At 48.2% G+C, this 13,217-nt stretch overlaps 1 protein-coding gene across 2 annotated transcripts in view; it reads right to left on the bottom strand.

Annotated features, from left to right (window-relative positions):
- ABCC1 (ATP binding cassette subfamily C member 1 (ABCC1 blood group)) overlaps positions 1-13,217 on the bottom strand; it is a 99,850-nt gene that overhangs the window by 30,842 nt on the left and 55,791 nt on the right. For both annotated transcript variants that reach the window (XM_084761261.1, XM_084761262.1), the window contains exons 11-15: positions 12,009-12,101; positions 9,194-9,397; positions 5,270-5,416; positions 4,177-4,264; positions 1,465-1,540 (exon numbers count right to left, since the gene is read on the bottom strand). In XM_084761261.1, coding sequence (XP_084617387.1) covers positions 1,465-1,540; positions 4,177-4,264; positions 5,270-5,416; positions 9,194-9,397; positions 12,009-12,101 — 608 coding nt within the window. The remainder of the gene's footprint in view (positions 1-1,464; positions 1,541-4,176; positions 4,265-5,269; positions 5,417-9,193; positions 9,398-12,008; positions 12,102-13,217) is intronic.

Genomic DNA, 13,217 nt, shown 5'->3' with positions numbered 1-13,217 from the left:
CAGCCTGGTCTACATGAGTTCCAAGCTATTTAAGACTACATGGTAAGGCTCTGTCTCAAAAAAATAAAATAAAATAAAAAAATAAAAAATAAAAAAAGAGCTGTAAGTGTTATGGCCACACTAGCGTGTTATCATGCGTGTCATAGCTGCTCCTGCAGCTGACAGCTCTGCACACTGGCCTCCATGTCCAAGCCATAGGTATCCCAGACCCCCACACAGGAGCCTTTCCAGTCCCTGGGCACTGGTTTCAAAGGCAGCTAACCGCACAGATCAACTGATTGATTGTTCTGTATACGCACACATGAGTGCAGGGTAGGGGGCTAACTCAATGTCATTTCTCAGGTACCATCCACCTTGTTTTTTCAAAGACACGGTCTATCACTGGCTTAGAACTTACTAAGCAGGCTACTGAGCCACCTATTTCTGCTTTCCCAGAGCTGGGGTTATATGGTGTCACCATGCCTAGCTTTTGTCACATGGGTTCAGGTCTTGAGTCACCTCTCCAGCTCCTGAACTTCCCAGTGCTGTTGAGACTTTTGTGCTGCACTGTGAGTGGAAGGGGCATGGGACCACCCTGTGCAGGACACCCAGACAGGCAGCCCCTCCCTTCTTTCAGGGGAGACCAGAATATTCTTACAGGCTAAGAGGAGTCAAAGGGTAAACATAAAAGGTTGGATATTCCAAGATGCAGGCGACAGGACTAGGAAGCTGAGTGCCAGAAGCATGTCCGAGGGCATATTGGCCAGGAAGGACAGGGGCGTCACAGATGGAACAGGAAGGATTTATGTTAGCCCTAAGGAAGATCTTGTACCTTGAATGCCTAGTGGAAGCAGAAAGGGAGCAACTCCTTTCTCTGAAGTCCGTACAGTGCTTGATACATACAGCAAGCAAGCTCCCACGTCAGGAAACAATTATTTAGGGGCACAAATCACAAATTTGGCTCCAAAAAAAGTCCCACTGGCCCTGTGTTTTGGATTCCTTAAGGAGGTTGGATCAGCAAGCAAGTCCAGTCACAGTGAATGAGAGGCACATGAAGAGGTGTCCAGGGAGCAGGGACAGGGAGCATGCTATAGGCAGATAAGCAATAAGGGCCGTGTGGGCGGATACCCATGGAAGAACCCCATCACTAAGACAGGGACCCAGCCTAGACACCAGCACACCTGGGCCGCCAGCCATTGGGACTGGCTCAGACGGAAACACCTCCTGAGGCCCTGGATCATGCTTCATCTAAAAACAAATCTTCTCACTTCCCCCTTGTGGCCCAGGAGCATGCTTGCCTGTCACAGTCAGCAGGGGCACCTATACCAGGCACCTTATGAGCTGCTCCTCCCAACCACCAGGCAGTTGTGATTAGACCTTTTTAGATGGGGAAACTGAGGCGCAGAAAAAACCAGGGTCACAGAGGTGGAGAATGTTCAGAGCCCACTATCAGTGTAGGCCATGTGTGTTCACCTCTAGGCTTACCCACTCAGCGTGGGAGGTTCACCCCTGGCCCACGTGAACGTCGCATTCTTCATCATGACACTGCTCACCCCTTCACCTGGAAGACAGCAAGGACAAGGTGTGAGGAGTCATGCAGGGTGACAGGTAAGCACACAGAGGCTCAGGACACGCACTCCTTACTCAGTGCTTAGGGGTGCCGTCCTCTGTCTCAGGCTGGGAGGGCTGAGCATGAGCCGAGCTCAAGGACCCTCGTGTAAATTTCATCCCTCATCAGGCCCCATGCCCTAAGCTGCCCTCTAGTTTAAAGCTAGGGTCTTCCTCCTCTGCTTGAGGCTTCCTATCTTCTTCATCATGACTGCCAGTGCCACCATCTTCTTCAGCATCACTCTTCTGTTTCTCTTCAAGCTTTTCTTCTTCTTCCTCTTCCTCACTCTTGTCCTTCTCTTCTTCCTCCTTCGTATCTGGCTGTGGAGCATCTGTTTTCTTGTACTCCATAGCATTGGACTGAGTGAAACAATCTTAAGAACTTGATCTGTGATTTCCTCTCCCTCCCCTTCCCCTGCAAGTGTGGTCCTAGGAGAGAGGGCCTGGTATACCTTAGGTGGGAATTCAGAAAACCTTAAGACATCACCATCTACAGGTTCCAGTGAATACTAGTCTGTAATTTGAAACATCTAGCAGTAAATAATTACAGTTGTAATGTAAAGGACCCTGTTTCTGTAGAAAAGAAAACATTTAACATAATGGTTGTGAAATGTAACATGAAGCAAAAAAAAAAAAAAAAGCTAGGGTCTTAACCCCTCAACTCTTGGATCCTAAGACATCCTCCCTTTCTATTCCCCTCCCTTAGCCACTCCACTCTGCCCAGCAGGTCTGTCGTACTGTAACTTCAGTGACAATCAACGGAAAACAAAGTCTACCAGGAGACTGTTAGAGAGCAGAAAATGCTGCAGGAGAGGGTGGGGTGGAGGAACCAAAGCCCACATTGTAAGGTCCAGACCCCTGAGGATCCTGCCCTGCTCCATTTGTCTCCCGCTGTTTTCCTTTTGCTTCTGTCTCTAGATTTTTTTTTTAAAGTCCCTTTATTAGCAGCCACCTTGAAAGCTGCCAGAAACACTTCCAAGGTGTTATAGGCCGAAAATCAACATCAAGAGGACTTAAATCAAACTAGCCACAGCTCCCCTAAAAGGAAAGGGCTTGTGTCTCACTGTGGTAGAGTTCAAACAAAGGTGCATGCTAAGCAGGATCTGCATGCACCCTCACAAAAGAGCAAGCTGGGAGCCACGTCAAGAATTGGCCAGAAGCAGCCGCAGTAACAGAGCACCAGCAAATTGAGCTTTAGTGGAGCAGGACACCTCGGCAATAGGAGGGCTGGTCCTGGCTCAGTGGCACTAGCACAGAACTGTGTACAGGTTGGCTGCGGGAGCTCCAAATGGCTGCCAAGTTGGCTTTAGAGAGCCTCGGACAATAGGAAACCATGGAGGAAAGTTCCAGCAACAACTTGGGCTGTAGTTCTCAAAAAGGAACAACTGTCTTCCTAAGGGACTCCTGGAAGTTCCTCGAGACAACTTTGGTTGTCACACTGGGATGGCTACTGAGATGTAGTGGGGAGAGACCAGGGACACTGCTCAATGGCCATAGTTATAAGTAAGGCTGTCCTCAACAGTAACTGTGAACCCCAAGGGGCACCCAGTGTAATAACCTGCTAAGGACAGTGGGGACCAGCTACTACCCTCACACAACAGCACCCCTGTAACTCACACCTCTGATGTCCTACAACAGCCCACGAGGCTCCTGGCACTATACACACTTCATCACCAATAGCCAGGCTCGGTCTTCAGCTGTGTTTACTGGGCTCGGAGCCAGAGGGTAAGGATTTGAACCCCAATGCTACCACTTCCCAGCTGGACAGTGTCTCTGGACCTCTCTACTCCTGTGAGCCAGATCTGTGGCTCCTACAGCACCACACTGGACAACTGCAGTCCCACACATGCACACAGAAGCCTGGGGACAAAGGCTGGCAGCAGAACAGGTGCTCAGAAAACCTCAGCCAAGGACTTTCCTGCTGAGGGTCTCAGGTAAGTTTGCTGACCCTGGCTCCTGCTCCACACACCATGCTATACTGGGTGTATTTGAATGAAACACACATGCCAGAAAAGGCTCACCACTGCCTCTTACAGTGGCTGTAAAATGCCTAGAAACTCCCAAACAAGACCCTAGCTCAGGGGTCACTCAGAAAGAAAGTCTGTGAAATAAACCCAGTGATAAAAATCCATAGGATCCCTGGCTTGGCCTGGGGGCACAAGCTCTGAACTCCCAGCTACTCAAGGAGGCTGAAGATCCCAAGTTTGGCCAGCCTGAGCAACTTAGACCCTGTCTCAAAGAGTAAAATGGAAGCTGTGGCTGCAGCTCAAAAGTAAAGCATTTATGAAGTCCTGTGTTTGATCCCTAGCAGTAAATAAATCAAGCAATTAAAAATGTCCAATGAAAAGCACATTTACCCCCATGATCCGGAGGAGGAAAATGAAGCTGAGTGCACAGACACAGGCTATCCCTCACCCAGGACAGAACCAAGGCCTGGGCTGAAAAGCCCAAGGTGTCTCTCACACTGCAGGAGCGAGGGGCACTAGACAACAGGAAAACCCCTTTCTGGCCCTCTGCAGAGGGTGGACCCTGGGTCTTGTAGGCAAGCTGGGCAGTCAGGCCCTGAGGAGCCCAAGATAAGGTACTCACCATCCTTGATTGACCACCGTTCAATACTGTCTGGCTCCAGCTCCTCATGAGACAGAAAAATCCTGAGACGCTTGAGGGAGACACTTGCCTGCAGAAGAAGCACAGGATGTGTCACCATGGTAGGACCTGGGCCACCTGCCACCCTGTGCCTGGTGCCAGGTACCAACCAGCCTTTGAATAAAACCTGATGTCCACAGAAATTAATAAATGATTTCTTCACGCAATGGACTTTGGAAGGCAGCCACCTCTGCACTGGCAGACTGAGCTTGACTTCAGCAAATTACTGGGTTCTGAGTCCGAATTATGGAAAGACAATTCACACTGCAATGCACAGGGGCAAAGGGTCTGGGTTTGATTAAAAATTCTTCAGCAAAGAAAGAATGAAGAAACCAGGAGAGAGGGATGAAAACAGGAAGAGGGAGAGAAAAGTCCTCAGAGTTTTCAAAGAGCGGATCAGGACCCATTAGCAGAATATGAAATTAAAGTAGGCCAAGACCTGTGGGTTTTTGTTTTTGTTTTTGTTTTAAACACCAGCTAAGAGAGACCAGAGAAACAGAATATTCCAGAAAGATTTTTCAAGATTAAAAGGCAAGTCTTATTCTAATGTCCATACCTCTTATCTGGGCTAGAACTGAATTCTAGGCCAACCTAGGCTACAAAGGCAGACATTCTGTGTCAAGGAGAAAATGTGTTTCTTTCTCAGAGTAGAACCAGGTGACCCCTTACTGCTGACATAAGAGCCATGCTGGGATCAGCAAGTGGATCCATGCACAGAGCCTACTTGAGTCCTCCAGGACACAGCAGCATGAGCAACTTGGAAGAGTGTGCTCAGGGTTGCACAAGTAAATTAGTGGTACAGCTTACTCAAATGGCACTGTGAACACCATGTCTTGGAACACACATGTCCACTCCTTGTTCCTTGTCACTCACACATCTACACAATGTTGCTAATGATGGAAGGATGGTAACAGTGCCATGTCCACTCCTGGTTCCCACTGTCCCCCTGCCCCCTATGTCTTCATGATAAAATGACCATGGGAGAATTCTGAGAGCCCTTATGCTACCTTCCTGGCCCCCTCTGTGGGATACGCACCTGCACAATGCTGCTGATGACCATGGGCAGGATATTGAGTGGGAAGCGCAAGATATTGAACAGGGCTAAGGACACGAAGGCTTTCTCTGCATCTAGGATGTTCTTCTCATCCACAGTCACATACACAGCAAAGGTTGACAGGGCCACCTGCAAACAGGGCGAAGAGGTAAGTGATGGAGCCACAGCTGCACCACCCCCGGAGGGGAGTGAGGATTCACTTAAGTCACACCTCCCTCTCCATGGAGCTTAAAATGGCAAAGCCCAAAGGGAATGGGAAGGGGACAGGAGGGCAGAGGCAGCACTCCTGCATCATAAAGAACAGACCAGAAAGACAGATCATCAGGAGATTTTCAAGCACTTGACCACTGTGGTAAGTATTCAGGAGATGCAGATGACCGTGGGGCCCATTTTGAATGGTACAAAAATACAGCTTAATTGGTAGAGGGCTCTCCTGGCATGCAAGAAGCTCTGAGCTCATCCCCAGCACTGCATGAACCAGGTAAAGTGGTGCATATCTGTCATCCCAACCTGGGGAGAAGGAACCAAAAGGGTCAGAAATACCCGGTCATCCCTGGCTATAGAGGGAGGTCAAGGCCAGTGTAGACTATGAGAGACCCAGTCACAAAAAAAAAGCCAGAAAGCCCCAGCAGTGAAGATGGCACATGACAGGCTGGTTATGTTCCAAAGTCAGGGTTCTCTGAGCAACAGCCCTTTGTTATGTCAACTTCATCCTTTGTCTGGAGAAAGAAGAGTCCTGAACAACCCTCAGAGGGTGGCTTGGTTCAAGAGGGGACAAGTGCCTGTTGAATCTGGGTCTGCACATCCTTTCTCTAATGCTCAGATGGGAGCCTCCCTGCTGCCAAGTAGTGCGTGGGCACCCACAGGGTCCCGTGGGGGTCCACTGGGACACAAGTAGAATAAACAGTTCGGAAAAGCATATACAAGGCAGATCGGTAGCCCTGGACCAGGAGCCAGCGAAGGCTTTCCCCTGGTCATAACCTGAGCAGGGGCTGCCACACACATCCGTGCAGCTGCCACGCACATCCGTGCCACTTCATCTTCCCTAGAAGGGGGGTGAAACTAGAACCTATTCACCCAGAACAAGCACGTCATCTGTGGCCAGTGTGGGCTCTGCTCCTCAGGTAGGTTGGCTCCCCATACGTGACACGGAGCTGACACACCTATGAGGACAGTCAAGCCAAATGCTGGGTGCAAATGCTACATGACCACCAAGGAGGCTGAGTTTATTCCACCTTACACTCTTAGCCAGGTCCCTTGAGCCATGCAGCCAAGGACTCCGTCCTCCTGGAAGCCTGGGTCTGATGCAACCAGCAAGGAGACTTGCTTCCTGTTCTGCCCATCACTAACTAGCCAGCAGTTCCAAAGAGACTTTTAGACCACTGTCAGTAGAATGACCCATAGTGAACAGTGCCTTGGAGAAGTGGCAGAGAGGCTCCGGGAAAAAAGGCAGAGAGCCTTTCACCCAATTCTGTTCCCTGGACATGATTTTGTTCCTCAGACAAACACTTACATTCGCCTTATAAGACAAGTTTATTCCTGCTGGCTGTCAGATCATAGCTACAGAACCCAACCTGGTCAGTGCACCCTAAATCTGGGTCTGTCCCTCTGCCTCGTTTTTGTGCCAGGAACCGGCCAGCAGAAAGGCAGCACAGACCACATATTTTCTCCAAATGTAGGCAGAGGCTGGGCACCTTTACAGTGCCCACGTCCCTGCTGACAACTGGCCTCAACTGTTTCTTGACAAAAGGCGCAGAAGACTGTCCTGGGAGTCCAGCATTTTCAGCCTTTCCTGCTAGTGTGGTTTCAGGGTGAAATCCCTCCAGAGGCTCAAGTGTTGAGATACCTGCTCTCTAGCTTGTACCACTGACTGGGGAGAATGTAGAACCTCTGGGACACCAGGCCCAGCTGACAGATCCTGGCCTCCAAGGCAGGCCCTGCAGGTTATAACCTGACCTTGCTTCCTGATCCACCAAGACGGGAAACAGCCATGCCGAAAGGTCTCGATGCACTACACACCCACACCATCCTAGATGCACAACACACCCACACCACCCTAGATGCACTACACACCCACACCACCCTAGGCAGCACAGTGGACTGGTCTCTGAGTCAAAGCCAAGCCATCCTCCATTAAGCTGTCTCTGTCAAGAGGTTTTCATCAAGCAATTAAAAAAGCAACATATACCCAATTCAGACAGAAACCGAGGGGGGGGGGCAGGGAGGGGCAAGCTCAGAGGTCTGGGATCCTTCTCTCCAGTAGTTCTGGCTTCAGAATGGAGACAAGGGAAAAACATCTTTACACATTCAGTAACAGCCTAGAAAGTGCAGGTTCTATCAAGGGTTATTATAAAATAGTGTTTCAGGCCCATATTATTCTCAGTTGGAACACAGCTCAGGTAAGCTTTGTCACCCAAGCCCATCTGCCACACACCTAATTCTCAACAATGAGGACATCTTCAGTGCCTTTAATTACTGTGCCAAGGTATTTTTGTGGCAAGGCGGGTTATGGACTCTGAGCAACAGCCAGCTGACAGGGTGAGGAAGGATGGGTGACTTGCCCATTTCAGAACACACTTTTTTTTTAAGAGTTAAAAATCAAATCCAGGGCATGAAGCATGTCAAGCTACAGATAGTTCAAATCTACTAGAATACATAAAACTATTTTATAGATTTGTCTTATTTTTTATCTGTGTTTCTCTGCGCATGTGCCGAATGTACGAGTGTCCACAGGGGCTAGAGAGGGCATCAGATCCCTGGGACTGGAACAGTCTCACTGGAGCAAAGGACTTGTCACAGCAGAGACATGAGGGACGGCATATGTCCACACTTTAAAACTTCCTATGTGATCTGGTCATTACAATGAACCGCAGGGTACTAAGTGCTAGCCATGGACCCTCTGAGGAACAAGGACAGGCTGTCCACAGACTCCCTCCCAGAGCTGACACTTCAGATACAGGCAATAAACAAAACTGTAATTGTAGAACGTATATGGCAGCGCCACTGGACACATGATCTTAGGCCACCGACAAGCCACAGCTTGCAATCAGTCAGTAACAAGAAGGCACTGGTCCCCTGAAGTCAATCAGCTATGGCAGCAGCTAACACTGTGTGCATGAACATGTTAACATCCATCTGTGTGTGCATGTGTATGTATGTGCATGCAGAGGCCGGAGGACAACATCAGCTGCCACTCTTTAGGCACGATCCATGCTGTTTTTTCTGTCACTGGCCTGAACTCAGCCAAGTAGGCTAGATTGGCTGGCCAGGATGCCCAGGAATCTTCCTGTCTCTGCCTCTCCACCACTCCTGGCTCTGTTGTTGAACATAGGTGCTGGAGAGTGGGCACAGGTCCTCATTCTTGTAAGGCAAGTCTTCCAATGCTGAGCCATCACCCTAGCCCTGCCATACTTTCTTATGAGACTTTCTCAATGAAGGAAGCTGAAAGCACACGTCTGCATTCTGTAACGGACAGCTGCTGCACTGGCCACATGGAGCTGCCAAGGGTGCAATAAAGAGGCCTTGGAGAGGAGTGATTGGAAGGCCTTGCTCAAAAGGCAATCTTACGTCTCTCTGGTTAGCTTTGTAGTGATGGGGCTAGAAACCAGAACATCATACTTTAGCAAATGCTGTACCACTGAGCTAAACCCCAGCCCTGAAAAATATTTAGGTGAGGGCTCAATGACAAAGGCACTTGTTGCCAAAACTGACAAGCTGAGTTCAATCCCTGGTTGTCCTCTGACCTCTGCATGTGTGCCACAGCACTCATAACTTACACACACACACACACACACACACACACACACAAATACATGTTTGATTTTTAAATTTTTACAAATATTTAGGTTTAAAAACTGAAGAAAACATAACAAAAATCCCCAAATGACAATCACTGCCCCAACTCACCAGGAAAGGTGTGCAGACCCAGGTGAATGTGCCAATAGCCGCCAGGTAGGCAGATTTCTTTAGCACCTTCAGCTCCTCCTGCCTGATGCTCAGAACCTTGTCCCGGAAGGCCAGCTCCCAGGCATACAACTTGAGTACTTTGATCCCATTGAGGATCTCGTTCATCAGCTTGATTCTGTTGTCTTTGCTCTTCATATGTGCCACCTGCAGGGGGAGGGAGATCAGCAACCTTGGCCCTAGGGACACCTACAACTCCTCCAGAGGGCACAAGAGCTGGTCCTGGACACCATGAGGCATGGTGTCAGCTCAAGACCATGGCAAAAGACTCAGCCACTATACACACTGAAACCAGCTCAGAGCTAAGGGATGGAGGTGAGTGAGACAAGCCCCTGAGGCATTCAGGAAATGGAATGTCACCTTATGCCACTGATGCAAACGGGAAAATAATTCATTCCTCTTTTCCTTTTCCCTCCCTTTCCTTCTTCTCCCCCCTCTCTCCTTCCTGTTCATTGCCCGCCTCTAGCTCTCTTCTTCATGGGTTTTACTCTGTAAGCCCAGGCTGGCCTTGAACCCAAACTCCTCCTGCCTCATCTCCCTAAGTGCTGGTCTGGCACTATGATTTTTCTTTTTCTCACAACTGGTTTCCAGCCACTCTCTGGTCATTAAAATACTGAAACGTGCTGGGCAGTGGTGGCACATGCCTTTAATCCCAGCACTTAGGAGGCAGAGGCAGGCGGATCTCTATGAGTTTGAGGCCAGCCTGATCTATAAAGTGAGTCCAGAACAGCCAAGGCTACACAGAGAAACTCTGTCTCAAGAAAAAAGAAAAACAAAAAGAACAAAAAAATCTGAAACATGCCAGGACTGGCTGGCACTGGTTCTGACCACCCATGACAAAGACATACAGTTGTTAAATACTTTAAAACCATCTGGCACATCACCCTGGCAGACAGTTTTCTAAGCATTTCATACATAGCCATGCCATGCTCAGGCAGGCCAGTGTCATGGTCACCCCTGGGTCACAGATAGGGGAGCGATATGCAACTAAACCTGAAAACAAAAAACAGAGAGGAGCATTTTTAGAGGTAAGCCATTCACAGAAGCCTACTTATTCCAGGACACAAAGCTGCATATCCCAAACCTGTTGGCTGGCCTGCACCATGACATCAACCTCAGGCTGCCGCCGCCCCTCCCCATCATAGTCAGACAACATGGAACCCATCACTGCAGCCAAGGACAGCACAAAGCAAACACCCGACGATGAGACAGAGAAACGTGGGAGATGAAGAATGTGGGTGTGAAGGCCACATGGTCCATACAGGAAGAGCAGTAGGCATGGGGTCAAAGGAAAAACCTGCTGTCACAAATGTCTACTGGATAAAAGTACATGGCAAAAATATCACCAGTTCAGTTTTTTTGGGGATTCCTAAGTATGCAAACAGTAAGTCTCTGTCTCTGGTGTCTTCTCTTGGGCTCTTTTCCTTCTGTTTTTTTCTAATTCCAATGTGTTAACTGTTTTATCTTTCATACACATTATTATATTATATTATATTATATTATATTATATTATATTATATTATATTATATTTTCCTTTAGAAGCCTGTTTTGTTTTCTAATAAGACGCAGAAAGGGACTAGATCCAATCAGAGGGGAAGTGGGGAGGAATTGGAAGGGGTAGAGGGAGAATATGTTACATGAGAAAAAAAATCTATTTTCAATAAAAGGAGGAAAAAAGAACTTTTAAAACTTAAAAGAAAAAAAGCACATTATTTCATCAAAAGTCTAATTATACAATTGGTTAGAGCTAAATATTATATGTGGAAAGTTCTAGAGGTAAAGGCCGGCACAGTGGTGCAAGCCTGTAATCCTCACAGTTTGAGGCAGGGAGACTAAAAGGGAGGCCAGTATGGTTTACAAGGACAGGACAAGGAAGGAAGGAAGAAGAAAGTACTACAAGGATCCACATCAGTGTGGGTTCACAAGTGTAGCCTTGGCTGTCCTGGACTTGCTTGGTAGACCAGGCTATCCTCGGAACTCACACCGAGATCTGCCTGCCTCTGCCTCCCAAGTGCTGGGATTACAGGCGTGAGCCACCATGCCCAGATGACTCCATTCCTTCTAACCTACAGTCTTGTGCAGCTTAAATTTTTTTATAATAAAAAAGCACTTACTATGTTAAAACACTTTAAAAGAAACAAAGTATCTCATAAAATGAGAGTCAGCATTACACATATTAGAAACCAAAGGGTGGCTGGAGAGACAGCTCACCATTCAAGAGCATGGGCTACCCTTCCAGAGGACCCAGGGTCAATTCCCAATACCCACATGGCTGCCTCTAACAGGATCCAACACCTTCACACAAAGATACATGCAGGCAAAATACCAATGCACACAAAATAAAAAATCATTTTAAAAAATAAGTTACCAATATGAGAAAAAGAGGTAAAGTTGTTACTAATTTTCTTTCTGGATTGGGGTGCTAGAACCTAGGTCTTTTCTCTTCAGCAAATGCTCCACACCTGGACCCCAGGCTCACCGCCCCCTTACTCTACTCCTAAATGTACATCAATATGAAAAGGAAGTAGCAGGAAGCGAGGGAGGCAGGGAGGCAGGCCCCAGCCACTATGATAGAGTTTCTGCCTTCCAGCTCAGACCAACTCTAGGGCACTGACTATGGCTGCCCTTTGGAAAACTTGCAGAAACTCCAAGGCCACACCAGTCAAAGAAGCAGTGTCCCTGTATCATGGCACCTAATGAGGCTGCCCATCCCAGGCCAGGGCTCAGGGCTCAGCATCATGGAAATGGACATCCTACCTGGTAGGTCTTGGTCTTCATAGCCATCACAGCATTGAAGGGCACCATGAAGATCATCACGGCCACCCCAGCCAGCACAGAAGCGCCCAGGTTCTAAGGAAACACGGGTGGCAATTAGTCACTCAGCAAACAGAGGAGAACCCTAGGCTCACGTCATCTAATGTGGACCATGCACTTCGGGTGGACCTCACCAAGCAAGTAAGATGCCAACCATTTATTCCTTTTATCCAAACATGGCGCATCAAGAGTTTTTAGTGGTGGGGTCCTCCCAAACCTTTTTAAGAATATGCAGGTAAACTATCCCTTCTCCAAAGCTCCTGAGAGCCAGGTAAGCTATACAAATTTGACATTTGGCACCCTAAGGTGCTGGCTAGTTAACCTCCAGCCTTACGACTTATCTGGATGGCTGGAAAGGTTAACTACAAGATTGGCTGGTGGCTGGCACCATGGGACTTGGGTTTCCCGTCACTCACAGAGCAGGTAAGTGAGACTTGCCTCACCTCAGCAGGCACCAACCTCCTTCCTTCTAGAAGGCTAGGCTTTTTGTACTTGACAGGCCGAGCACACATGCCGGTGAGCTGTAACACCCACCTCCCCCATCTTCATACCTGTGGCCCTGACTTGCTAGAAACTCAAGCTTGTTGCTGTTCAAGGCACTTTTGCATGGGTGCCTTATCCTTGCTGGTGTGTGTGTGTGTGTGTGTGTGTGTGTGTGTGTGTGTGTGTGTGTGCGCGCGCACACACGCATAGAGGCCAGAAATTACCTTTGGTGTCTTCCTCAGTAACTTTTCACCTCATTTCTTGAAGGATAGTTTCATGAATTCATGAACCTGGAGCTCGCTGATTTTGACTGAAACAGTTGGCCAGTGAGCTCTCTGCCCTTCTTCCCAGTACTGGGATTTCAGACACGTGCTGCTTTGCCCGGCTTCTTGCATGGGTAATGAGGATCCAAACATTTATGAATTGAGCCGTCAGGTCCCTAGCATCCCTGATGGTTGTTATAATCAATTTGACTCTACTGTCCTAGCAGATCTGAGGTATGGCTCTGGGGACACTGACATATTACATGTCACACACTTCATAGCACTCTCAGCATAGGCTAGCAGAATATTCTATGACCAAATGCATTGATTTAAAAAAAAATATTTATTACAATCATTTGCATGTGTACTTGTGCTGTTGGGCACACAAGTATGTGTGCATGGGGTT

Source organism: Acomys minous, assembly GCF_964271855.1.
Source record: "Acomys minous genome assembly, chromosome: 16".
NCBI classification, from domain to species: Eukaryota; Metazoa; Chordata; class Mammalia; order Rodentia; family Muridae; genus Acomys; species Acomys minous.
This window is presented reverse-complemented; position numbering and strand designations above follow the sequence as displayed.